This window comes from Haemorhous mexicanus, chromosome 18 (genome assembly GCF_027477595.1).
Source record: "Haemorhous mexicanus isolate bHaeMex1 chromosome 18, bHaeMex1.pri, whole genome shotgun sequence".
NCBI classification, from domain to species: Eukaryota; Metazoa; Chordata; class Aves; order Passeriformes; family Fringillidae; genus Haemorhous; species Haemorhous mexicanus.
In genome coordinates this window covers 2,296,374-2,320,042 of record NC_082358.1, presented here as the reverse complement: position 1 = coordinate 2,320,042, position 23,669 = coordinate 2,296,374, and the positions used below count along the sequence as shown (strand labels likewise).

At 52.2% G+C, this 23,669-nt stretch overlaps 1 protein-coding gene across 1 annotated transcript; it reads left to right on the top strand.

Moving 5' to 3' along the window:
- Window positions 1–513: 513 nt before the first annotated feature.
- MAP1LC3A (microtubule associated protein 1 light chain 3 alpha) lies at window positions 514–18,365 on the top strand. The gene is made up of 4 exons (XM_059862307.1): window positions 514–646; window positions 10,486–10,541; window positions 16,742–16,848; window positions 17,380–18,365. Exons 1-4 carry the CDS (start codon window positions 607–609, stop codon window positions 17,540–17,542), a joined length of 366 nt encoding a protein of 121 aa, XP_059718290.1. The 5' UTR covers window positions 514–606; the 3' UTR covers window positions 17,543–18,365.
- The last annotated feature ends 5,304 nt before the right edge of the window (window positions 18,366–23,669 follow it).

The window sequence follows — 23,669 nt, the reverse complement described above, 5'->3', positions numbered from 1 at the left end:
CCGGAAAAATGCTCGTGTTTGGGGTCACCTCGGAATAAACCATTATGTCCCATCGGGAAATGGGGATGCTCTGCCACGGTGTTCCTACAGCCGTCCTCGTGTCACCAGCCGTCCTCACTCTCTCCCATGTTGGGGCTTATAAAAAAGAGAGGGGCAGGTAGTAATAGGACAAGAGGGAATGGTTTTTAGTCTAAAAGAGGTGAGATTTCGATTATTTGTTGGGAAGGAATTCTTCCCTGCGAGGGTGGCGAGGCTTGGCACAGGGTGCCTAGAGAAGCTGCGGCTGTCCCATCCTTGGAAGCGTCCAAGGCCGGGTGGGACGGGGCTTGGAGCACCCTGGGATAGTGGAAGGTTCCCTGCCCATGGCAGGGGTGGCACGGGCTGGGCTGTACGGCCCAAACCCGGGGATGGCTCCGTGCTGTCCGTGGCCCCCGGGTCACTCCGGGCACGTCGGGGGCGAGCCCCGGGGTCGCGCGGCTGGGCGGGGCCGCGGACGGATCAAGCCCCGCCCCCTATGGGCGGTGCCCGGTGACGTCACCGCCGCTCCGCCGCAGCCCCAGCGCAGACGGAGCCGCCCGGTCCCGGTGCCGTCCCGGTCCCGCCGCGATGCCCTCGGACCGGCCCTTCAAGCAGCGCCGCACCTTCGGTGAGCCGGGACCGGCCGGGAGCGGCCGCGCGGGAGAGAGGGAGGGAGGGAGGGACGGACGTGGGGATCTGCCCTGCGCCGCCCCCGCCGTGCTGCCCTGCGGGGCGGCCCCGCCCGGGCCGGGGCTCGGCCGCTGCGGGTCCCCATCGGGCGCGGCCGCGGGCGCAGCGGGGCCCGGGCCGGGGGCGGCGGTGCCGCAGCCAGAACGGTGATGTCATCCCGGCCGGCCCCGCTCCGCTCCGGGGGGAGCGCCCGAGCGCCGCGATGTGCCCGGGCCACCTCCGCCGTGCCGCCGCTTCTCCGAGGGACCGGGGTCACTGGGGCGCGGTGGCGGCCGCAAGGGGCCGTGGAATGCCCGGGACGAGGATGATGGCCGGGTGTCCCTTTTGACTGTCAGAACACAAAGACCTCCCCAAAAATCGCTCCTCGCGCTCCCCGTCTCGTCGGCGTTGGGGCGGTTGTTGTTCCGCGATGTCGCACACCCGCTGTGATGATTGTCGAGACACAGCGGAGTCAGTGGTCACATCCTCCCCACCCCTTTGTCAGAGGTGCGTGCTGGGGACGCTCAAAAGGTGAGGAGGTGACTGTAGAAAATCCCAGATTTTTATCTCCAGACCCAATAGCGGAATCCGAGGAAACACCAGCTGTTTCCCTTGACCTTTGCCAGCTGGCGCAGGGAGAGGTGTGTGTTTCTGGCGGGTTAAATTCCTGGGGAAGGGGTAGCATTTGAGCTTTACTCGCTGTATAATGCTGAAATCAGTGTTTTCGTGCCATAAAAAACCTTCATATTTTGCCTCACTGTCCAAACGCAGGTGAGGGCATTTCCTACATGAGTTTTAAAATTGGAGCTTTTGTCTGCTGAAAACTGCTGATCCAGCCCCTTGCTGCTCTCTTGGAAACTGTAAATATTTGGTATTTTATTGGCACAACCCTTCTGGCCTTGAATGCTTACCCAGCCCTCCCCTGCCACAGACCGAGCCAAGGGAACACGCACAAACAAGAACCAACCGAAGCCTGGGAGCTTGGGGTCCTTGCTGAGACCCTGCTGTGTTCTCCTAAGCTATGTCTTAAAACCAGCAAAGTCCTAAATTAGCCCCTTAGTAACTACCTACTGTTAAACTGGTGAGAATCAGCTTATTATGGTCAAGAAGAGACTGGTTTGCCTTTGTGGATTGCTCAGACTTTCTTTGAGCCAGAAGGAAAACAAAATCTGAGGCTCAGAGCAGTTGAAAGAAAGCAGGATTAAATTAGCCCAGGAGGGACAGAGGGGGTGAGGGAGTTTGTTGCCGGCAACTGCAAGTGCTCCTTGTTTCTCTGTACTTTCCTCTGCCCTTTTGCTCTCTCAGCTGACTGAGCTGCAGAGCTGAGCCAGGAGGAGGAGGAGGCCTGGCAGCCCTCGCAGTTGCTTTGGGTCAGGGCTGGAATTACTCTGTTGGAGAAAGTAAATATGGCTTGTTTTTGTCTTTGAATCATTACACAACAGGAGCAGGAAGTGATTGTTTACAGTGCAGTTGGAGAGGGCTGGTGGAAAACATCTCCAGCGATTCTGTAGCCTCAGAATGGCTTAATTTTTAAGGCTTCAAAACTTTACAGGAATGGAATGGTTCCAAAAAAGCAGTGAAAAGGCAGAGTCGGGGCTATGGCTGTTTACAAAAGGCACCCAGGCTCCAGTTTCATGGCAAGTGGCTGCCTTAGGTCTTGGGCTGCTGCTCCTCAGTGAAGATTCTGCTTTCCTCAATGTCTGTGTTCCTCCTTCTTGTATTTATGGAGTTTTTCTGTGAATTCCTTATGTTTGTTCGTTTGCTTGGTGTTGGGTCTCTCCTGAGTAAAATTTCCTGATTTCTCTTCACTGTTGAGGAATTGAGAAGGGGCCTGGCTGGGAAGCAGCAGGGGTTTGATCTGAGGTGTGTGGAGGGCAGGGAGCAGTGACTCCTGCCATGCCCTCGGCTGCTGTCCCTGCTGGCAGATGAGCTCTGTGACCGGCCCTTGGCAGCAGAACGTCCTTGCTGTGGGTGAGGGGATGAAATGTGGCAGCACCCTCTGCATCCATGTGCTGAACCCAGAGGCTGAGGCGTGTTCAGATCTTTTGCAGGAGTCCAAAACAATTCCCAGAACAAAGCTGTGGTCTGTGTCAGAGGAACAGGCTGTCCTGGCAGTAGTGAGAGCATGCAGCAGCCTGACGACACCGTTGCACTTCCCGAAAGGAGCACGAGTCCTTGGGAGCATTGTCCCACTGCTCCTGAGCAGGGTTTGCGTTGGGCTGGCAGCAGCTGCCAGCTGTGCCTTCAGTGCAGCACAAAACCAGCCTGGATCCTGGCCTGGCCGGGTGACACAGAGCCCCTCGGTCCCGTGTCTGGCAGGAGCAGAGGCAGGAACACACCTCTGTGTGTCTGCTGGCTCAGCTGGAGCCCCTGGCTTGGGGACAAACACAGAGGTTTGACCTCGCCCTCTGTGGACAGAGTGTTCCCATCCCAGGTTCCATCCTCTGGGAGATCTGCCCTTGGTTGTGGGAAGCCACTTCTCTTCAGAGGAAAGGCAGGGGTGGGTGTGGAGCAGATCCCCTCTTGGCTCTGGGGAACTGCGTCCCTGGGGACTCATCCAGTGCAAGCCAGCTGTGTCTGTACCCACTGAGAGGCCAGCAGTGCCTGAATTGTCTGCCTCACACACCATCCTGGGCTTACCACAGCAGTTCTGCTCATTGGTGGCTTGGAAAAACATCTGGAGATTGATGTGAGGTTGGTCTGTGAGCCCTCGCTGGCCCTTAGCTGGTCCTTGGCTGTCTGTGCTCTGGCTGTTGTGCTTTGAGAGCTCTTGGGATTCCTTGAGGGGAGGATGCTGCTCCAAGCTGCTGCTTAGCTGCCTGTGTCTTGGATTAATTACTGAGGACATTCTGTGACTTGACTGGATGTGGGGGTAATTATCAGCGTTGAAGAACTGAACAGGCTTCCAGAACAAAAGCCAGACCGACATGAAGACCACAAATTTTGATTTCTTTATTATTATTGTTTTATATAACACAAGGTCCTGACTGGCAGTCAGGAATAATAAAACCTGTGTATTTTGTTCATTACTTTTTTTTTTTCCCCCACTATAAAAACTTCAGATCTTCCTTTGAGCCAGAAGGGTGGAGACAGGTGAATTCAGGGGCTGTCAGGGTGGTAGGCCCTTGCCAGCTCTGTCATTGAGTAGCCATGAGCCATGGATAAGTCATGTCCCTTGGCTTTGGTGTTCCTTCTGTGGTCAGTCACAGCAGGGATCACAGCCAGAAGAGTCACTTGGGAGGTCTCACAGTGTGTCACCTGCTCGGGTGACGTTCTGTGGTTGACTGGCAGTGTGTAAACACTACCAGCTCTGTCTTGCTGTTGTTTGCTGCCTTTTGTCCTCAGAAGGTGGTTTAAGGCTGTGAGAGAAAATACAGGAATGTGAGAAAAAATGCAGGAATGAGTTCAAGACTCTGGTGTCTGGCATGTGTCCCCAAAGCATCTGTGCATGTCCAGGCCTGTTTGTGCACAGCAGCAGTGAACTGTGCTGGGCAAAGGCTCTTGGTGCATGCAGGTGCATGCTGGGCTGCACCAGAATACAGTCCTGCCAGCAGTGCCAGGCCTTTCTTTGAGCAGTTTGAAGTGTCCTGAGTAGTTCTGAGAAATCTGAGAGGATTCCTGCTGTCTTGGAGATGGATGGGGGTAGGTGGGAAGGTTGTCCAGGTGGAAGGTCATGCAGCAGGCAGAGGGAAACCCTGGCACAGCAGCCTCCCAAGGGTACAGAGGGAACTTGCTGTTCCTTTACCAAGGATAGTGAAACTGTGATTACATGTTGAGCAAAAAACCAGTTCCTTATCTGAAAGTGTGATGTAAATACTCTGTTTGCCATCCTGACATGACACAGAAGGTGCTGCCCGTTTCCCCCTCATGTTCAGAGGGTGCAGTGAGTTTTAAGCTGTTTGGATGATTGGAGGTCCAGTGCTCATCCTACACGGCCCATGGCAGGGGTGGATCACAGAATCCCAGGATGGTTTTGTTTGGAAGGGACCTTAAAGCCCATCCCATCCTATCCCACCCCCTGCCATTGGCAGGAACACCTTCCATTGTCCCAGGCTGCTCCAAGCCCTGTTCAGCCTGGCCTTGGGCACTGCCAGTGATCCATGGGCAGCCACAGCTGCTCTGGGCACCTGTGCCAGGGCCTGCCCACCCTCACAGGGAACAATTCCTTCCCAGTATCCCATCCATCCCTGTCCTCTGGCACTTTAATGCCATTCTGCCTTGTCCTGTCACCCCAGTGGTACTGTACAACCAGAGGACAAATGTCTTGACATGTATTTAGAATTCACAGTTGTGGTGTGGCTCTGCTTGATCACGAGCTGAGCCCTTATCATGATTTGCCAGATGCAAATGCTCATTCCTGGAGCCAGGCCCAAAATCATACTCCTGTTACACTTTTAAACTGCTAAGAAAAATGAAGGTGTTTCCTCTTTGTGTTTTAAAATCCATTTTCAAGCTCTGTTCTGGAGCCAGGAAGATTGAGAATTTTTGCAAATGAATAAGGCTGCTGAGATGCTTCTGCAGTGACAGGGCTCCAACAACCTGGCATTCCAAAGTCCTCCCAGACACTGCACATCTGGTATTGCAGCTGTAGTGATGGGATGGAGAGTGATAAAGACAGAGCATGTACTGCTCCATGTTTATGCTGGTAATGACTTCCAGGGACAGTGGAGCTTCAGGTTCCACCTATTCCATGATGCAGAGATATGTTTTTATCAGTTCAAAGCTTTTAGGTTCAGGGCAGTGTAGGTTTGGTCCTGAGTCATTTCTTCTGTCTGGAGCACCCAGCTTTGCAGACAGACAAATAAAATAAACCTGACAATCAGAAGCGCTGTCAGGTGTCTTCAGTGCTGCTGCCCTATGTAGCCTGGGACAAGCACCCTTCCTTCCTGGATGTGGGAGTCTCCTCTCACTCCTCCCACAGCACCACTGGCCTGAGAAGGAGCACTGGGCAAGGACAGGTCAGGTCAGGTGCTGGGTGAGCCATGACACACAAATTTGGGTGTTTCCTGGTGGTTAGAGGTGTCTGGCCTTAGGGTGGTGTGATATTACAGAAATAGTCATTGGTGTTCATCTGGAATGACCTGCATAACTGGCCTGTGTCTCCAGCACCTGCCAGCTGATCCCACACACATCCTGATTTCAAACCATCCAATTCCTCCTCTCCTGGCAGAAAATCTCTTGGAGAGAAGTCCATGCTCTAGCAGCACTCTGCCCTGGGACTGGCCACAGCAGCTTCTTGAAGAAACATGTTCATTTTTGCATCTGCTTCAAATCTTGGGCAGATCCCTCTTTGGGCTGGCTGGCAGGGTGTTGTGTGGATGGCAGGGAGAAGCCACAGGGCCAGCAGCCTGCTGGAGGGGATGTCTGTACACTCCAGAGCTGTGGGACACAGGGAGAGGCAGTAGCTCCTGGCTGCATTTCTGGTCCCTGCTCTCCACACGCAGCCCTTGCCCAGCTCAGGAGCTGCTGATCTGGTAGCACACTGGTGACGTTTCCAGGTGGCATTTGCTCTTACTGCTGTTCTCCTGACAGCATTCCTGCTGGTCACAGGCAGCAGGGCCTCTCCCTGTTATCCATCTGCTGCCTTGAGGCAGCACCAGTGCCTGAGCACTGCTCGTCTAGAATCTCATGGAAAATGGTGCCCTTTATGCAACAGCTCTGTTGGAGGACTGGCCACGTGTTTTCCTTCTGTCCCACCATCTGTATCTTTTGTCTGCTGAGGCTCTTTTGCATCCAGGACTGTCCTTTCATCCCATGCCTGCACAGTGCCCAGCACAGCAGGGACCTGGCTCCTGTGGCCAGGGCTCCTGGGCACAGCTGATAAAAAAGGTTAATGTTTGCAAAGCGTGCCTTAAAATTTTCCACTGTTCTGCCATAATGATCTCATCCTGCATTGCCATGGGATACACGGTGTGCTTGCATCTTTTGGAGCACAGCTTGGGAAGAACCCCAGTTAAGAAAACAGCCAAGATTCTCATGTTTTGGGCAAACAAGCTTTGCTGTTGGTACTTAACAGTTGAAACAGCAGTTGGAGGAGAAATAGGCAATTTCCCGGCATATGCAATGCTACAAAAATACTCCTATCTTTCAATAGGCTCTAGCAGAGAGGTTTCCCTGGGAATAGCCAATAAAATTGTGTGGTTTTTATCTTGCTGCCATCTTGAGATCTGCCATCCTGGCACTGGGGAGAAGTCTGGCTTCCCTCACGGCAGAGATGTGGTGCCCACAGCTGGAGCAGGGATGGGGCTGTTCCCTCTCGTGCAGGTCAGCGCTCTTTGCTCAGCTCCTGGGAGCAGCAGGAGCCTGGAGCCCCCCCAGCCCCTCTCGTGCTGCTCTCAGGGCTGGTGTTCTGCTGCCCTGGCTGCCAGGAGGGACCAGAAGAGGAGAGCATGGATGGGGACAGGGCTGTGCAAACAGGTCTGGTTTGCTCTGCACATTGGCCAAGGATTAACTGTGGCCAGGTGCTGCAGGGGTGGGGAAAGTCTCAACTTCAGCACGGTTTGGGAAAGCTGCAGGAGGAGAACAAAGCTTGTAAGATCAGGCCTGTTGTGCATGAATGTGAGTGTGCAAACACTGCAGGTGCTGGGGTGGGGGGCCCTGCCTGTCCTCAGCACCGTGGGGGCTCCGGTGCTGGGCTGGCACCTCCTCCAGGTTTCTCTGAAATGCCCTTTAACCATTTTCTCTGTATTCCTGTGACTTAGATTACATTGTATAGACACTGAATTTATAGCTGCTCCTGCTGTGTGATGTTGATGCTTTCATGAGTCACAGGCTCAACCTCTGGCTCCCATCCCAGGCTGAGGAGGGTGTGGGTGACCATCACTATCTCTTGCTGGAGATCTCTTGTGCCTGAACTCCTGTGTGCACAGGAATCGTCCAGGGATTGATGCAGCTTTCCCTGATTGCCAAGCCTGCTTCCTTGGCTCTCCAAGGCTAGGATGGGACAGTGTGCTCTTTAGCAGTGCTTCAGGTGTTCTGGAAACTTCTGCCTGTAGATTCAGGAACCTGAGCACCTTAGGTGGGATTGCTCCCAACTGCCTTCCCGAATGGAGTTCCTAAGAGAGTGATTCCACAGGAAGGAGTTCAGTACTTGAGGTATTTGTAGTTGCAGTCCATGGACCTGTTGGAGGGACCCAGCAGCACCTGCTGCCATTCCCCTGTGTCACCTGCAGATCAGCCTCCTGCCACAGGCTCCCCTGAGGTCAGGAAGGCTGTGAATGCCCTTGGCCTCCTGGCCAAAGAGAGCAGGTCCTGGGCATCTGGCAGGTTTTAAAGGGTGGGACAGGGGAGCTTCCACAGTGGCCCAGCAGACTTCAGGGTAGCTGAGAGTTCTGTCACTGGTTTCTTGTGCCCTTATTCCTCCTGAGCACGGAGTCAGCAAGACCTGGAAGGATCTTTCTGCAGCAGCCACCCTCTGCCCAGGGCACTCCATCTGCTCCCCGTGGGAACAGAGGACTGTGGTCCCAGGGGTGGGATCCAGAGGCATTGATGTGCAGCTGGAGTGATGATGGACCCTCTTCCTCTCTGTGTGGCATCTTTTTCAGTGTAACGGGCAGGAGGCACCTCTGTTCCCACTGTGTAAACGTAGGTGGTGATGGCTTCTGTCATCTTGTGCTGTAGCTGGTGATGCTTCCAGGGAGCAGGGAGGAATGTCTGGCATGTGGCTGCCCTTTGGCACTCGCAGCCTGGGCTAGTTGGATGCTCCAAGATTACCTTCATTTCCTAGCCATGGTAACATGCCTTCAGCAAATTCCTTCTCTGGTCATTCTGACAATTACCTGAGTTGTTGGGGCTTCCTGTGCAAACAGTCCTGTGACCTTGCAGGGCAGCACATGGTGTTTAGGAAGCTCATGCACGTGACATTATGGAGAGAGAAGCAGGCTAGGGTGACACTGAAGCCAGGATGACTGGCCAGACTGAGGACACAGCTCTGCAGGCTCTGTTGACACCCAGAAGTCTGAGCTGGCTGCAGCCAAGCTGCTAGAATTTTCATGGCAATCAGTGTCATCCAGTTGAGCTCTGGACCTCTGGATCTCCAGCCTTTTGGATGCTCCATCCTGGCCACAAGTGAACATGTGGGGATGGGGCTCTGTGGGAGGGGGCAGCTCTGCCCCAGCTGGGTGCTGTGGGCTAGGTGCTGTTGGCACCGTGTCCTTCAGCACTGGCACTTCTCTGTGCCAGTGTCACGTGTGCTGCTGATGTCTGTGTGACTCCTGGCTGATTGGTACCTCAGGGGAAAATTGTCTGTATCACAAGGATGGCTCTGGATCCCTGGAGCACTGGATTGGATTAAAAGGAAACATGAGAAGCTGCAGCTTTGGTCATAAAACCCAAAACAAATACACCTGAATTTTTCATGAAATCCAAATAATCTTGTTCTGTGTTGCTTGCCTATGGAGTCCTACAGAATAAAAGATCTAACAGTTCCTAGCAGAGTGATATTTTCCTCTCGAGGAGGCAGAAATGGTGCTCAGAATTTTGGATGATCTGGTGATTTTGTAGTCTTGTGGCTTTGTGACCTTGGGAAGAAACTCCAGTTTCTTCCCAAGGTTATATCTAGCCAAATTCAACATATAAGCAATAAAATTTTATTGAGTGCTCAGAGGAGAAATTATCAGTGTTTCTGAGGAGAAAACACTCAGACACATGCACTTATCCTGCCCTCCATTCTCCCAGTGGGCCATGGGGAACTGGGGCTGTGTGAGCTGGTGAGGGGAGCTGGGTGTGGCAGGGTGATCCCGTGAGAGATCCTGCAATACCCAGATCTCTTTTCTAGGCAGTGCTTAGTCACTGACCTTCACCCCCTGGCTTAGTTTCTGGGCATTTCAGATGTAGGCTGTGAAGCACTTCCAGAGTAGTGGCAGTTCCAGGAGCAGGACAGGTCTGTGGTGTCCCAGGAAGAGCATGCACAGAGAGAGCATGTCCTGGCTCTGCTACTGCTTCTTCCTCTGCTTTCTGCTGCTGTGGGTTGTGAAAAGAGGAGAGCCCTGTGGTAAAGCAGCGAGGGGTATGGGAATTCTCCTGTAAACTGGAAGAGTGCACAAGCTTTGTGTGCTGCCTGTTTGAGTCAATAAACTCTGGAGGAAAATGGAATAGAAAGTGTGAGAACAGCTGCAGGAAAAGTCTTTCTGTATGTGGGTCATCTCCTTGCTTAAGGTTTTCTTCCTGCCTCCAGGCCTAGAAGTACTTTCTGTCAGACCAGGAGCTGTTGTAGCTGCTCCACAGATGTGTGCTAGGGAAGGAGTCCTCCTTGGTGAGGTGCAGCTCTTGTGGAGCCAGGCACTGTGCCAGAGAGTGCTTGGAAGTGAGAAGTAGGCAGGAGGAAATGGCTAAAACCCAGCCCTAGCTGGAGAATTGTCTCCCTGGGGGAAGCATCCAGGAGACACAAGGAGCCTGAACTTGCAGAGTACAGCCCCCAAAGCTGTGCTGCTGCTCTGCACCCACTGCCAGGAGCTGCATGTGCTTAGGGTGGATTTAAGTTAATTTTGTTAGCTTTATGGTGTCCTTTCACTCTCCTGATTTCCAGGTGTGCTGCCCAGATTTAGTAGGCAGAGTGGCGTGTCCCAGCCCCCTCTGGGACACGTGGTTGGGGCAGCAGGAGCCCTTGAAGGGTTGGTCTCTGGAGCTGACATCTGGCACACCATGCTCAGAAAAGGCCTGGAGAGCAGAATGCACATTCCTTGGGAAATGTCCTTCTCTCTGGGTCAGCCTGTGGCTTGCAGGGTGGGTGCCTCAGTTCTGCCTGCCCTAGCACACACAGGTGTTTCTAACTTGATTTCTTTACTTCTCTTCCTGCAGCGGATCGTTGTAAAGAAGTGCAGCAGATCCGAGAGCAGCACCCGAACAAGATCCCGGTGAGTGAATTGGGTCAGGTCTTGGGTCAGGCTTTGTTCTCAGGACCCCTCTGTGCTCCTGGGTAGCCTCCATGGAGCTTGCAAAACTTTGCTCCCTGGAATCAACACAGGATGGTCCCCATGAGCCTCCAGTGCCTTGTGTGTGCCAGCTGCCCAACAGCAGACGTGTTCTCTGCAGGGCAGAGGACAGTTTGGCTCTAAAGCTCCATGCTGCCCTGGAGGCAGGGGACTGATTTCATCTCAAATCTATTTCCAAGTGAGTGCAGTAGGAGAAAACTCTGAAATGGCTTTTTTTTTGGCTGTAGTAGCTACCTAATTTGTCCCGGATAACCTGGTAAGGATTTCTCTGCCCATAGAAAGGTCTGTGGGCTGATCTCTGCTGCACTGAAAGCACAGAGTCTCTTTTAGGATCATTCATACCCATTCTGTGCTGTCCAGCTGTCCAACCTGTGGTTGACAGGCACAGGTGAGACACCATGAACTTGGAGTTCTTCCTGCCCATGTCACACCTAATGTGCTGAGTTGCTCTTTGGCTGTGAGTGTGCTTTTGAGTTCCTGCCTGAGTATCTGCTTCTCTTCCTGAGAAGATGGAGAACTTAGAGGAACATCCAGTTCCTAGAAGTGTTCAACACCAGGTTGGACAGGGCTTGGAGCAGCCTGGTCTAGTGGCAGGTGTCCCTGCTCACCTTTAAGGTCTCTTCCAACCCAAACCATTCCATGATTCAATGCAATTATGTACTTGGGGCTTGCTCTGCTTACTGTTTGCTATATCACAGCATCTATGACCAAAAAGACAGGATTCCTAGTTCAGCTCCCTCTCAGTGTTGGGTGAACATCAACCTTGTCTTAAAATTGTAGACTATCAGCATTTGGCCTTCAGGACTGAATGTCTCAAACTGCTCTTGGTCCATCTTAGTCCACTTGTGCCTTGCTCTTGTTATGTTTTTAGCACAGCGTTTTCTAGCCAGAAGAATTCTTTCTTCTCCTCTCTTCCCACCACCACTGTGGGGTTCATGTGATTTGCACGTGTTTCCAGCCCAGCAGAGCAGGGCCTGCCCCTCACAGCACGCCGGCCACCAGTACTCCAGGTTGTCAACACATTGACTGGCCTCTGCTTTTAACGTGGTTTTAATGGCATTAGACTGGCTCTGCATTTCTCCAGAGCTGTGGCAGAGCTAACTGCAGTGCATTCAGGCTCTGGCAGCAGGGCCAGGCTATAAATAAGTTGTACATAAAATGCACACATGTGCCTATATCAGGTGCCTGAATACAAATGTGTGTTGCTTGGGGAATGGACAGAAGGGGCCAGAGCTGTGCATCCACAGGCAGAGTTTTATGGCATTAATGAGACATGGTGGGAGAGCTGGAGTGCTCTTTGTGTTGGGGTCAACACCACAAGTTTTGCTGGAGGGGTAAAAAGAATCAGGTGGTGAGAAGGGTCAGGAAGGTTTGTGGGGTCCAGCCAAGTTTGTGTCACTGTTGTCTCTAAAGGCCTGGTCCCTGTTAGACCCCAGCACCAGCCTGGTGCTGTCTCTTCTCTCCCAGGTCAGGTTCCAGTGCTGGGCAGTGATCAGAGCCTCATGCAGGAGCGTGGTGTGGGCACTGTCATGGCTCCAGGCACTGCAGGTTCATCGGCTGTGGGCAGGTCTTGGTCATCTGTGAAAGACAGGAGCTGTGTTTTCCAAGTGTTTGGTTTCCCTGGAGAGGCACTTGGAATCAGCAGAGAGGTTTGAGCCCCTAGCCCAGGGGAGTGAGGGAGACCCAAGGTCACACCCTTACTGCTGGCAGAAGCCATGGCAAAGCTGTGCAGCACCTGCTGCTCTCCTGCAGCTCCAGTTCCCAGCCAGAGTCCTTGGGCAAGTCCCTTCTGCTTTGAGAGGGGCCAGGAGGATTTGCAGAGGGCATGGCCTGGCTGTGTGCCCAGGGAAGAGCTTCTCTCCCCTGTTTCCATGAGTGAACTTGCAGGGAAAGCTGAGGAAGGGACTGACGTGGAGTTTTTGGCTTCTGTTTCATGGGAAGTCACATCCCAGGATGCCCCCCTGGCACGTGTCAGAAGGACAGAGGAGGAGCCAGCTCCCCTGTCCACCTCGTGCCAGGGGCTCCTTTGCTGTCTCTGCATTTCCCAGGGCTGCTCTGGCAGAAGGTGCTGACCCCAGGCACACCTGCTGAGAAGGTGAAATGGGTGTGGTGGCATCAGGGGCTGCTCGCGCTCAGCCTGCTGGGAAGAAATCTCCAGCTGCTCCTCGCAGGGCAGTTCCTCCTTGGGCAGTCAGAGCAAGCAGAGAATTTCAGCCTTTTCACTGGGACCCCCATCCACAGCCTCAATACATGTTTTCAAAATCATCTTCTGTCCTGTTAGAGGACAGAGGGAGCCTGTGCCCCCACACTGCCCCTGCCTGCTCTCAGCCCCAGGGACCTTTCTGGAGATGACTAAACCCTCAGAGATTTCTGAAATTGCTGGGGAGCAGCTGGTGCTGGGCAGCAATGGGAGCAAACCACTTCCCAAAGCCCTGCAGTGCTAAATTCGGGCAGGCCTGGTGAGTCGGGGGCTGTAGAGGGGGTGAGGGCAGGGAGGGCTGAGGGGGTGTTGGGGCTGTGCAGAGGGGGCTCTGTTGGGTTCATCTGGGCACCCACAGAGGAGCATGTGGCAGGTGGGAGATCCCACATAATGCCCTGCCCTGGCACAGGGGTGGATGGAAACCCAAATTACAGACTCAGAGGAAGGGACAACCTTCTCTGGGCTGCTGGGAGCACTTTTCTGGGGAGTTGCAGATCCAGTGTCCAGCACTGACGTGACTCTGGATGGATCAACACCAGAGCACCTGTTTGACTGAGGGCTGCTGTGTCTGCTGCCACTAAAGCACCTGCACCCTGCTCTGCCAGAGGGGGACAGGGTGAGGCTGGTGCAGTCTGTGCTTGTGTGAGGTCTGTGTGTGTCTGTGTCAGTCTGTGCCTGGCCACGGATGCCAGGGAGGTGTTACATACACACATTTGAGCCTCTGTGCCTGCTGGGAATACATTCCCAGCCTCACTCCTGCTTGGACTTTGCCTCTGTTGACCAGCACATCTGGCCATACTCCCTACCAGACTCCCTTCCCATCTCTCCAGCCTGGCCCCAGAACAAAGGCTATATTCATAAACACTGTCCAAGCCCCCTTTGCAGCAGAACCAGGACTTCAGGATCTGCCCTGAGTGTTTCCCCTCCCCACCTGTGCCCACTCATGATTTCTGCAGAGATCTGTGGTGGTTTCCCTCTGCTCAAGCAGGTGTCCCATGCTGAGGAACCCCTGGCTGAAGGGAAGAGGATATGGGATGGGAGGTGGCTGTGCACACCCACCCTGGGAACACAGGGATGTAACTTTAGCATTTGATCATGCTTTTCTCTCCAGAGCTAGACAGGAACGTTTTGTCCATTGGCCACCTGTTCTCACAGCTGGGTTACCCAAATAGCAGCTCATGTTCTGGGAAATGAAACTCTTGGAGCTGTTCTATGTGAGAGGCTCCGTGTCTGCTCAGGGCACAAGGCACCTGCTGCTCCAAGAGCCAGGACAGGCATTGCATCCCATTCTTGGATTAATCTAAGGGTGGTTCCTCTTGGGATGGAACTGGCTGGTAATGAGAGACACCAGCCTCTGGTCCTGCTCTTGTGAGAACTGAGGCATCATCCAGGTGTGCAGGGCCCTCTTTGCAGGTAAAGGTGGATGCACAAACAGCTGCTGTGTGCCTGCTTCCCTGTGCAAGCCAAAAAGCTGAGGTGCCATCTCGGGGCTTTAGCTGCTCACAGTGACCCCGAGATGTGTCACAAAGTCTCTTTTCCCAGCCCAGTGGTCAAAGAAGGAGTCAGAACTCTTCAGTTCTCGGTCTCAAGGTTGTTCATTGTTTCTTGTCTGTAAAATTCTTTCTCCTGCCCTGCTGAGGTCCATCCAGCAGGACAGACAGAGGCACTCTGCCTGCCCCTGGGGCAGTGTTATCTTTTTATACTAAAAACTACGTGTACAATATTTACAATAACTTCCCAATACCTGTGTTAGACAGTGAGCTTCTACTCTAAACCAATCTAAAAGTGCCAACATCCCAGCAGAAGATGGAGGCCAAGAAGAAGAAGGAGAAAGGCTGGACACACCCAGATTCCTCCATCTTGCCCCCTGAATCCCCATTCTAAAAAACTCCAAAAAATCTATTTTTCCACCCCGTGACAAACTAATTATTATTTACTTAACCTATCGTGGCTTGTAATTCTTCATATAAGGTTGGTAATTGTTTTTTCCAAGGGCTAAATCAAAGGCACAGGGGTCCTGGGCTCTGTGCCAAGGTCTCTGAGCCCCCTGGGCAGGGGCCTGAGTCCTCCAGGGCAGCCAGAGGAATTTCCTGGGTTCCAACAGGGCCGCTGCTGCCTGTGTGTTTCCCAGCAGCATCCTTGTATGAGGCCCTTGTGAGTGCTCAGCCCCTCAAGACTTCTCTCCACACAGCCAAAATACTCACCTGTCCTTGTAAGATTCACGTGAAATGCAGTAGGATCATTCTGCTCATCTTGTCCTCCCTGTGCCCTCCTTGGGAGGATGAAGGGCCATTAACAGGTTGGTGGGGGATGCCCCAATGCATGATTTAGTCTGTTGGAGAAAGTGGTTCTTTAATCAGATCCTCCTTTGCCAAAGAGGGCTCCCTGGTGTTCACATGCTGCTAGCCCAGGTGTTGGGCTCCCCTTGGGTGAGATTTTCCAGGCTGGGCTCTGGAGGGGCTGTTGGTGCAGAGCTCCCAGCAAGGCACCTCAGCCCCGCTCTGGGAAGTGCCTGCAGCCCAGCCCTGTCAGACCAGCCTGGGGGGCTCCTCAGCCATTCCCACTCCCAGTGACTCCGCACTGTTCCAGCCAGGGTGTCTGATCCATCTCTGGGGGAGGCTGGCACGAGTTCTGCTGCTGCTGCTGCTGCTGCTGCTGCCAGAGGCTGAGGTGTCAACCAGGGATCAAAGGGAAGGGAAATCCGTGTTCCCAGAGGTTCCCTAGTCCTTCTGGCTCCACAGAGCCATCTCCTGGGGGTCCTCCTCTCTGCACTGTCCCTCTGCTGCCAAAAGCCATTTGCAGTTCTTGAGTATTTTTGGAAAGGACCTGGGAAAATAAATTATGGCAATTCCTTGCCTTATAGTGAAAAATAATGTTCAATCTCAGGTGGGAGAGGATAATGGGCTGTTGAGCATCCAAGAGTCTCTCTGTGGGGAAAGGAACAGGTTGTGAGAGAGCATCACTGCAACAGGAAGATACTAAGCTGTACGTTTTTCACTTATTTTCATTTTTCTTAAAAGTACATTCCCTGTTTTATCTTCCTGCCACTTTGTTTCTCAGAATACAAAGGTTCCTTTCCAGGCTGGTTTAGAACAGCAATTGTAGCTGTCAGCAAACAGCTTCACAGAAGAAAATCATTAACTGTAATAGCAGGGAAAAGGATCAGAATTCATCATTCAACCATTTCAGAGTGTAGGGATGGTTAGAACTTTTCCAAGCAAGATGTCTGGCAGAGGAGTTCGGGCTGGGTTATCCCCATGGTGACACCATGCAGGAGTGCCTGGGAAGCTCAGTGCACAGCTGGGGTGGCCCTGGTTTCTGATCCTTCTCAGTCAGTGTGTCTGACTGTTAACATAAGGAGTGGGACTGGTGAGATCCAAACGCCCCCTTTCTGAAGGAATGCCTGAGTGGCTTCCCTAGGACTTGTGAAAACTGCTTGCTTGGGAATATCCCCAGCTGTTCCTGAGCAGGCAGAGGGATGCTGAATGGCAGCAGGAAGGAAACTGCATCATGAGCTGTCTGTAGCTCAAGCCAGCAAAACCTGTAGGTTTGGTCAGTCAGAAAGTGATGTTAAAATACTTCACTCCTCTTCAGATATCCTGCATGCCAGAGGACAAGAATCTATATCAGTCCAGTGGTGCCCACTGTTTCTCAGCCAGCCAGAGCACTTGGTGCTTTAGTTCATTGTTTTGGACACTGTTCACTGCCTGGCTCAGGCACAGATGATGGATGAAGAGCCACTTGCAGCCAGCCTGGTGCTCACTGCTCATGTCCTTTTTTTGTTTTGTTTCCTGTGAGGGTGAAGCAAAGTGAGGCTGTACCTCAGATTTTCTACCCATGCTAGCTGGATTTGTATCTGACCTTGGGACCAGCGTGTGGGGCACTGTAAACATGACTAATCCTGCCCTTGACTTTTCCCCAGGTCATCATTGAACGCTACAAAGGGGAGAAACAGCTGCCAGTGCTGGATAAGACCAAGTTCCTTGTCCCAGACCATGTCAACATGAGTGAATTGGTCAAAATAATCCGGTGAGTGGGGTGGTCTCAGCTGGCACGTTGAGAGCCTGTCCTCACTCACAGGCCACTCCCTGCAGGGTGGTGGGGTCAGGGGGAGGCAGAGGCAGTTGCTGAGGGCAGGGATGGGGACGTGGCAGCTGCAGCATCCTTGGGTGTGGTACAGACTGTTGTGGGGGCAGGGGAGGGCAGGTTCTGAGCACCTTGTGAAGGGCTGGGGTCTCTCCCTCAAGGGGACACTCACGAGCAATGAAGGGGTCCCATCCCTTCTTTTTATTCTTCAGCTCAGAGGGAAGAGCCCCCTCTGCTTTCCCCTTGCCAGTAGCCCTTGGAGAAAGGGGGCTTTGCAGAATCCTGGCTCAGGAGGCCTTGGAGCCTCGGGCAGCTCAGCCAGACTCATGGATACCATGTCCTGAGTGGTGGGAGGAGGTCCTGAGGAGGCACTGGCTGTGCAGGCCTGGCCCCAAGGGAACAGCATTGCTGGGGAGAGGAGCTGGCTGTCAGGGCACCCCCCTGACCCTGCCCCTCCTGCCCTTGCCCCTACAGGCGCCGCCTGCAGCTGAACCCCACCCAGGCGTTCTTCCTGCTGGTGAACCAGCACAGCATGGTCAGCGTGTCCACCCCCATCTCAGAGATCTACGAGCAGGAGAAGGACGAGGATGGCTTCCTCTACATGGTCTATGCTTCCCAGGAGACCTTTGGCTTCTGAGGGCTGCTGAGAGTTGGCATGTGGAGACAGATGAACTGTGGCACAGAGGCCCTCGGCCTTGGAAGACAGCACAGCCAGAGGCTCACAAGAGAGGGGCTGTGCTGACTCCCCTCCCTCCCTCCCTTCCCATCACCCTGTCACCAAAGAGGCTCGTGGCGCGTGTTGGACTCGCACAACCCCTCCCCTCTGTGTAGGTCAGCCCCGCTCCCCCAGGCGCCCGCCCAGGTGTGTGACACCCCCAGCCAGCCCTGCAGACCCCACTGGGGCCTGGCCCCTGTCCCCGTGTCCCCCTTTACCCCTGCTGCTCTCGCTGTGCTGTGTGTGCTCTGCTGCTGCCAGACCCGCTGGGCCACCTTCACCCAGCACAGGGAGAGCCACCTCTCCCCCAGGCACTCACAAAGGGCAGGAGGTCTGCAGAAGCAGCTAACAAATGTTACCATTGCTCCTGAGTTTTAATTGATTTTAATGACACCCATATCAGATTCTTGGTGCTACTGAGTAGATGTAGGCGTCTCTATAGGACTGTGGATAATGTATATCCTTTAGATTTATTTTATTAGTTGGTTTGTTTGGGTTTGTTTGGTTGGGTGTTTTTTTTTTTTTTTTTTAGGGATAGATTGGAATGGGGAGAGGGGGAAACTTTCCTGTATTCTGTAGGTAAATAAATCAGGCTTCATTGCACTTTAAAGCATAGTAGATGTCAGAGTGAAATTTTCTTTTAATTTATACAGGTTTGCCATCTATAGTGCTGCTCCTCTGTTGGCAGTTGTATCTAGATTATCTTGGTTTTTTTTTTTTTTTCTAATAAAATTGATTTCCCTTCTCTCTGTCTCCCCATTGCATGGAATTTTTCAGTCTCACTATGTCAAGGAGTTCAATGAAGGAATGTACTGATTTATATTTGCTATGTTCCTGTCCCTGTTTTTCATGTATTATACCAAAAAAAATGTGTATGATAAAATCCCCCCCAGTTTAATCTATACAAAGGTATATATATATATATATATAAAAATATATATATAAAATAAATATAAATTCAAGTTGTGTCTTGTAGGAATGTTCTGTTCCCATCTCATTTGTCTGTGTTAATGTCTCTGGTATATCAAATGTGATGTGTGTTCCCCATGTTCACTGGTGTGTATGTGTGTACGTGCCCAGGCTTCTGAGCTGGTTAATCCACGCTGCGGAAGAGCAGCTGGTTGGGACTGAGGGGCTGGGACAAAGGGGGAAGATTGGTTAAGAGAACAGAGCTCTGGATAGTGACAGGAAACATGGTTGTTCTTGCCCTACCTGTGTAGAGTCTCTCATCCTTTGATTAAACTTCCTCATCTGGGAACAAAAACTTGAGGTGGAGGCATCTGTAACGTTTGTTTTTAAGGGAAGCTTTGAGCAGTGCAGGAAATCGTGGCTTATCCTGAGCCCTCCATCAGACTTTTCTCCAGGCAAAGGCAGGAGCTGATGGTCCTTTGGCTGGTCAGTGTCTCCCTGCTCCTCAGCTCACTCTACTTCCTTTGCACCGCCCAGCAGAAAAGGGTTTGGGCACTGAAAGATTAGGGCTTGCCTGAGCTGCAGCTCACTCGTGCTGTTCTTGTCCTACACCTGCAGGGAATCCTCTATCCAGGAAAGGAGCTGGTGTGAAGGACAGATCCAACAGAGCGCTGCAGGGAGATGTTGGAAGCCAGCTGGAGCACAGCTCCCAGCAGTGTAGGTGAGCACAGCTGCCCTGCTGGTCCTGACAGCTGGAGCACTGTGGATGTTGCCCCTTGCACCTGCCTCATGATATTGAAACTCCAGTCCCTGAGGGAGGATCCTCTCCCATGCACCTCCCTGCAGGATGGGTGCTGCAGCTGATGGGGCTGTACACCAGTGGCCCCAGGTCAGCCCTGGGAGGTGCTGAAGGAGATGCAGATGTGCTCCAACAGCCCCACACCTGTCCTGTGCTGCACCCCAGGGATGGAGGCTGCTCTGCAGGTGGGGTCTCTCCTGAGTGGGACAGAGGTGCAGAATCCCCTCCCCCACTCCTGCTGCCAACACTGGGGGATCAGCCCAGGACACGGAGGGGACCCTGGGTGCCAGCACACATGGCCAGGACGTGTCCACCTTCTCATCCACCACCATTCCCAAGTCCTTCACTTGGCTGCACTGGGCTGCTTCCCACGTGATATTGTCTTTGAGGTTTGACCACTTCCAGAATCTCTCCTCTTACTCTTTTCCAGACAGTTCTTTGCTGTTCTCTGTTCTTCCACTCTGCCCTTGGCTCCCAGTGAGTTGGAAATAAAGGTGAGTAACACCCAGAGTCTCTCCCTAGGGGCACCCAGCTGCCCTGCTTACCCTTACACAGCTGTGTTTTTCCATTTAGCTGGCATCTGCATGGCCTGGCTTCTCATACCTGCAGGTTCTCAAAGGTCTCTGAAGGGGGATGCTGCTGTCTCGTCCCCTTCTCTCCATGTGGGAGATGAAAGCAAGCCCTATCCTTCTCCCCCCCACCCTGCTGTCCTTTCATGTGCAACCCTCAGGAGGTGCTGAGTGTTTTGACACAACCAATGCTTGGGCTTTCTGTGGGCTGATGCCTCTGGGCACTGCTTTAGGCATTGCTGGACTAGTGGATGATACATATGCCAGACTGGCTCCAAGGACTGATCAAAGCTGATGGAGCCAGCCAGCCTGACCCCAAGCTGAGCCGTGCAGCTGTTGTGGCACAGCTGTATGAATGATGCCACACAATGGAACCACCAGGGCAGGAGGAAGCCAAGGTTCCTCTGGGAACGGTGGAATGCAGGAGAGCCTGGGACAAGGGCAGGCAGGGCAGAGTACTAGCAAGGAAAGATTCAAACGCAATGCTGATTATTTCCCTCATGATAGAGGAGAGGATAAAGACCTGAGTGTGACAGTTTCAGAGGACACTTTCAGTCCCCCATCTGTCTCGGCACAGAGCTGCACATCCTGATGCTGGTCTGTTCATCTTCAGGCCACCCACAGTGATGCTGTGCAAGAGCCTGGGGTGAAGCTACATGGCACTCACAGCATCACTCAGTTACCTCAGCCAAGCCTCTGCATGTGTCCTGGTTTAGGGTAAATTTGGGAGGAAACTTCCAAAGAGGTCCCTCTAGAAAGCAGATTTAAGCAGCCCCTCCCCCTACTGGTTCAGGAAAAGATTTCCTTGTTTATTTAACAAGCAAAGTATTCACAAGCATAAGAAATGAATAAAATTAATAAAACCTCTTGCTGTTCTGAAGAGATGGCAGATTCAGAAAGTCATTTTCACCGGGTATGGCTTGGCTCACTTGGTCTCTTATCAGTCCCTCCTGCGCTGGAAAATGCCACATTCTGGGCCCTGGGGGGCCACAGATGTGAGATCCAGGTGTTTTTCTGGGTTTTCAGTCCAGAGCAGGGGCAATCAGCTCCAAGAAAAAGAAAAGCCACAGTCTGGGGAACTTCTCTGCCTCAGTTAAGAAAAAATAACTAAAATAAATAAATAAATAAATAATACAGCTAAGAAAATCAACTAGAAAGCAAAGGAGTGCTCACTCCTGTCCTGTGCTGCAGACAACGCAGTTTGTAAGAAGAAAAGCTGAAGCTCCTATCTATATGTTTTTGAATACAGCTGCCTCAGACATTCCACCGCTTGTCCTCCCCCCTTCACTCTCAGATCTAGTTTTAAAGGTGCAAGACTTACTTCTGGGCTAAACAGGCAAATGGGGATACAACTCAGCATCACAAAGTCACCCTAGGACATTATGTCACATGTTGCTGTAGGGGGTACAAGTGACCCCAAAGAAGGCTTCAAGCATCAGCCCTTTTTTTTTCCTCAGTACAACCTTTTATACCCTTCATCTTACATGCATTGCACCTGTGTGCTCTCTCTACCCTTTTGTGGTTGGTCAGTACACCTTGGCACTCCATGTCTTATTACCTTCAATTCTGTTCACCTGTCCTGCACAGCTGTAGCCCATTAGGGATGAAGCTCGACCAAGGCCCCAATCCCAATTACCATAAACTGTGTGCCTACAATTCCCCCCTTTTTTTTTCTTGTAAATAAATGCCATGTCCACCATCCCTCTACAGGGCCCTTGCAGAAGAAATAGCAAACATGGTACAAGTATCCCCTGTGTAGATTCTACTAACTCTGGAATGTGTCCATGTACTGACCTTGATTCATTCCCCAAACTTACATTACATATCATCAAAAATCCTTATACCTACACTTATAGAATATTGACAATATCAATAGGTCTACAACTTTATAAGGCAACACACAAGAATAAGCTAAAAGCTATATATAAAGATATTAACAAAATCAGTAGCTATAATGAATAGCTTTACAACTTTAACAACGTCAATAACTATACAATTTCATAAAGTAACATACAAGGATAAGAGTTTATATGTTCCCATCACGCACACGGTTTTGCTTATTCCTGGGAGTCAAGTGAGGTTCATTGCTCAGAGGGGTGTTATCCAACACAAGTCAAATGCAATGAGCAGGCACCCACTGAACTCCAGTCTCTGTCAAGTGCACTCATGCCTATGGAATATAAACTTTTACACCTATGCCTAACCAAAGGTTAAGAGCTGCAATTCACAAAAACAATACACGTTTCACCAGTAAAAAAACCACACTGTACTGTACAATAGAGCCAGCTACCACTGCTGCTTTAATAAATTCTCTTGCTCGTTTTACAGTTTTTGTTCCATTAGTTGGTTACTGCCAGCCTCTCTTGCAATCCCTCTGCTCTTTCTTGTCCTGCTCTGGATAGTTTTCCATTCTTTTAAAGTCTCCTTATAGAGCAATCTCCAGGTGGCAGCCAAATCTGCAGCTGTCCCGTCCCCTTTTGATACCATGTCCCATAGTCTTTCCCCAACTTCTTTCCATGCTCTAATACTAAAAGCAGTACTTGCATCAGTCTCAAAATCTTGTGACTTTGCCCATGGTAAAACACGACAAAGGGCGTAGTCATTAATGTCTTTTCAACAAAGCTTTCTATGTAGATAAAACAATCTGTTCTTCATGTGATAAGTTATTTCCCATTCCGTCCCCAGGGGCTCACCTGTACCCCAGGTGTCAAAACCAGTCAGGTCTGGACCAGGCAGCGTTCCCCTGCTGCTCTCAGCGCTACGCTGGGCTCTGTCTCTGGCTGTGCCTCACCCTACAGCCCAATCCCGAATCACGTCGGGTCACTGTGCAGACGGCCACCATACAATCTCAGAAAGCTTCGCTTACGTGCTTTCTGTGCAGCTCTGACTCCACCTCTCGGAGCTCCATGTTGTTTTTGTTCCAGTGCCCGTGCAGCAGCAACCTAGCAAACCTGCCCCGCACCCCTCAGGGGCCGTGCCGTTGCCACGGCGCTGGCCGCTGCTGTGGCCATGGCGTTTGCCATTTCTATCTCTGCCGCTCCCACCGCACCCCTGCTGTGTCCTGCCGCAGGCACGGCCATCCAGAGGAACCCATCACCGCCCGGGTCCCCGCTGGACTGTGGCCATACCTTGGTGGGGGGCGCTGGGCTCGCTCCCCTGCGCCTGCGGGGAGCAGCCGGCAGCGGCACGAGCGAAGGTGCAGATGGTAGTCTCCTACATTTTAATAAAAAAGGCAGTTTGTATGTTAGCTCCCAAGCCATCTCCTTCCAAATAAGCGCATAGCCTCACTATATTTCTTTCGTACCAAATAAGCAAAGTGTGTAACATCCACTCCTCATATCTAGGACCCTTCTTCTTGGGGGCGGCATCTCATACATTGTCCAGACTTGTAGGCTCTCAGGTCTGCCTACATTTCTCTCAGACTCTCATGCCTGCCTGGCTATAACTCATCTGGATTTTTAGGCTCTCAGGCTCTTGGTCTGCCTGGCTCTACTGTTTGACTGCTCTTACAGCCCAAATCACCTCAGGGTCACCAGATGTCACTGTAGAGGGTACAAGTGACCCCAAAGAAGGCTTCAAGCATCAGCCCTTTTTTGTTCCTCAGTACAACCTTTTATACCCTTCATCTTACATGCATTGCACCTGTGTGCTCTCTCTACCCTTTTGTGGTTGGTCAGTACACCTTGGCACTCCATGTCTCATTACTTTCAATACTGGTCACCTGTCCTCCACAGCTGTAGCCCATTAGGGATGAAGCTCTGCCACAGCCCCA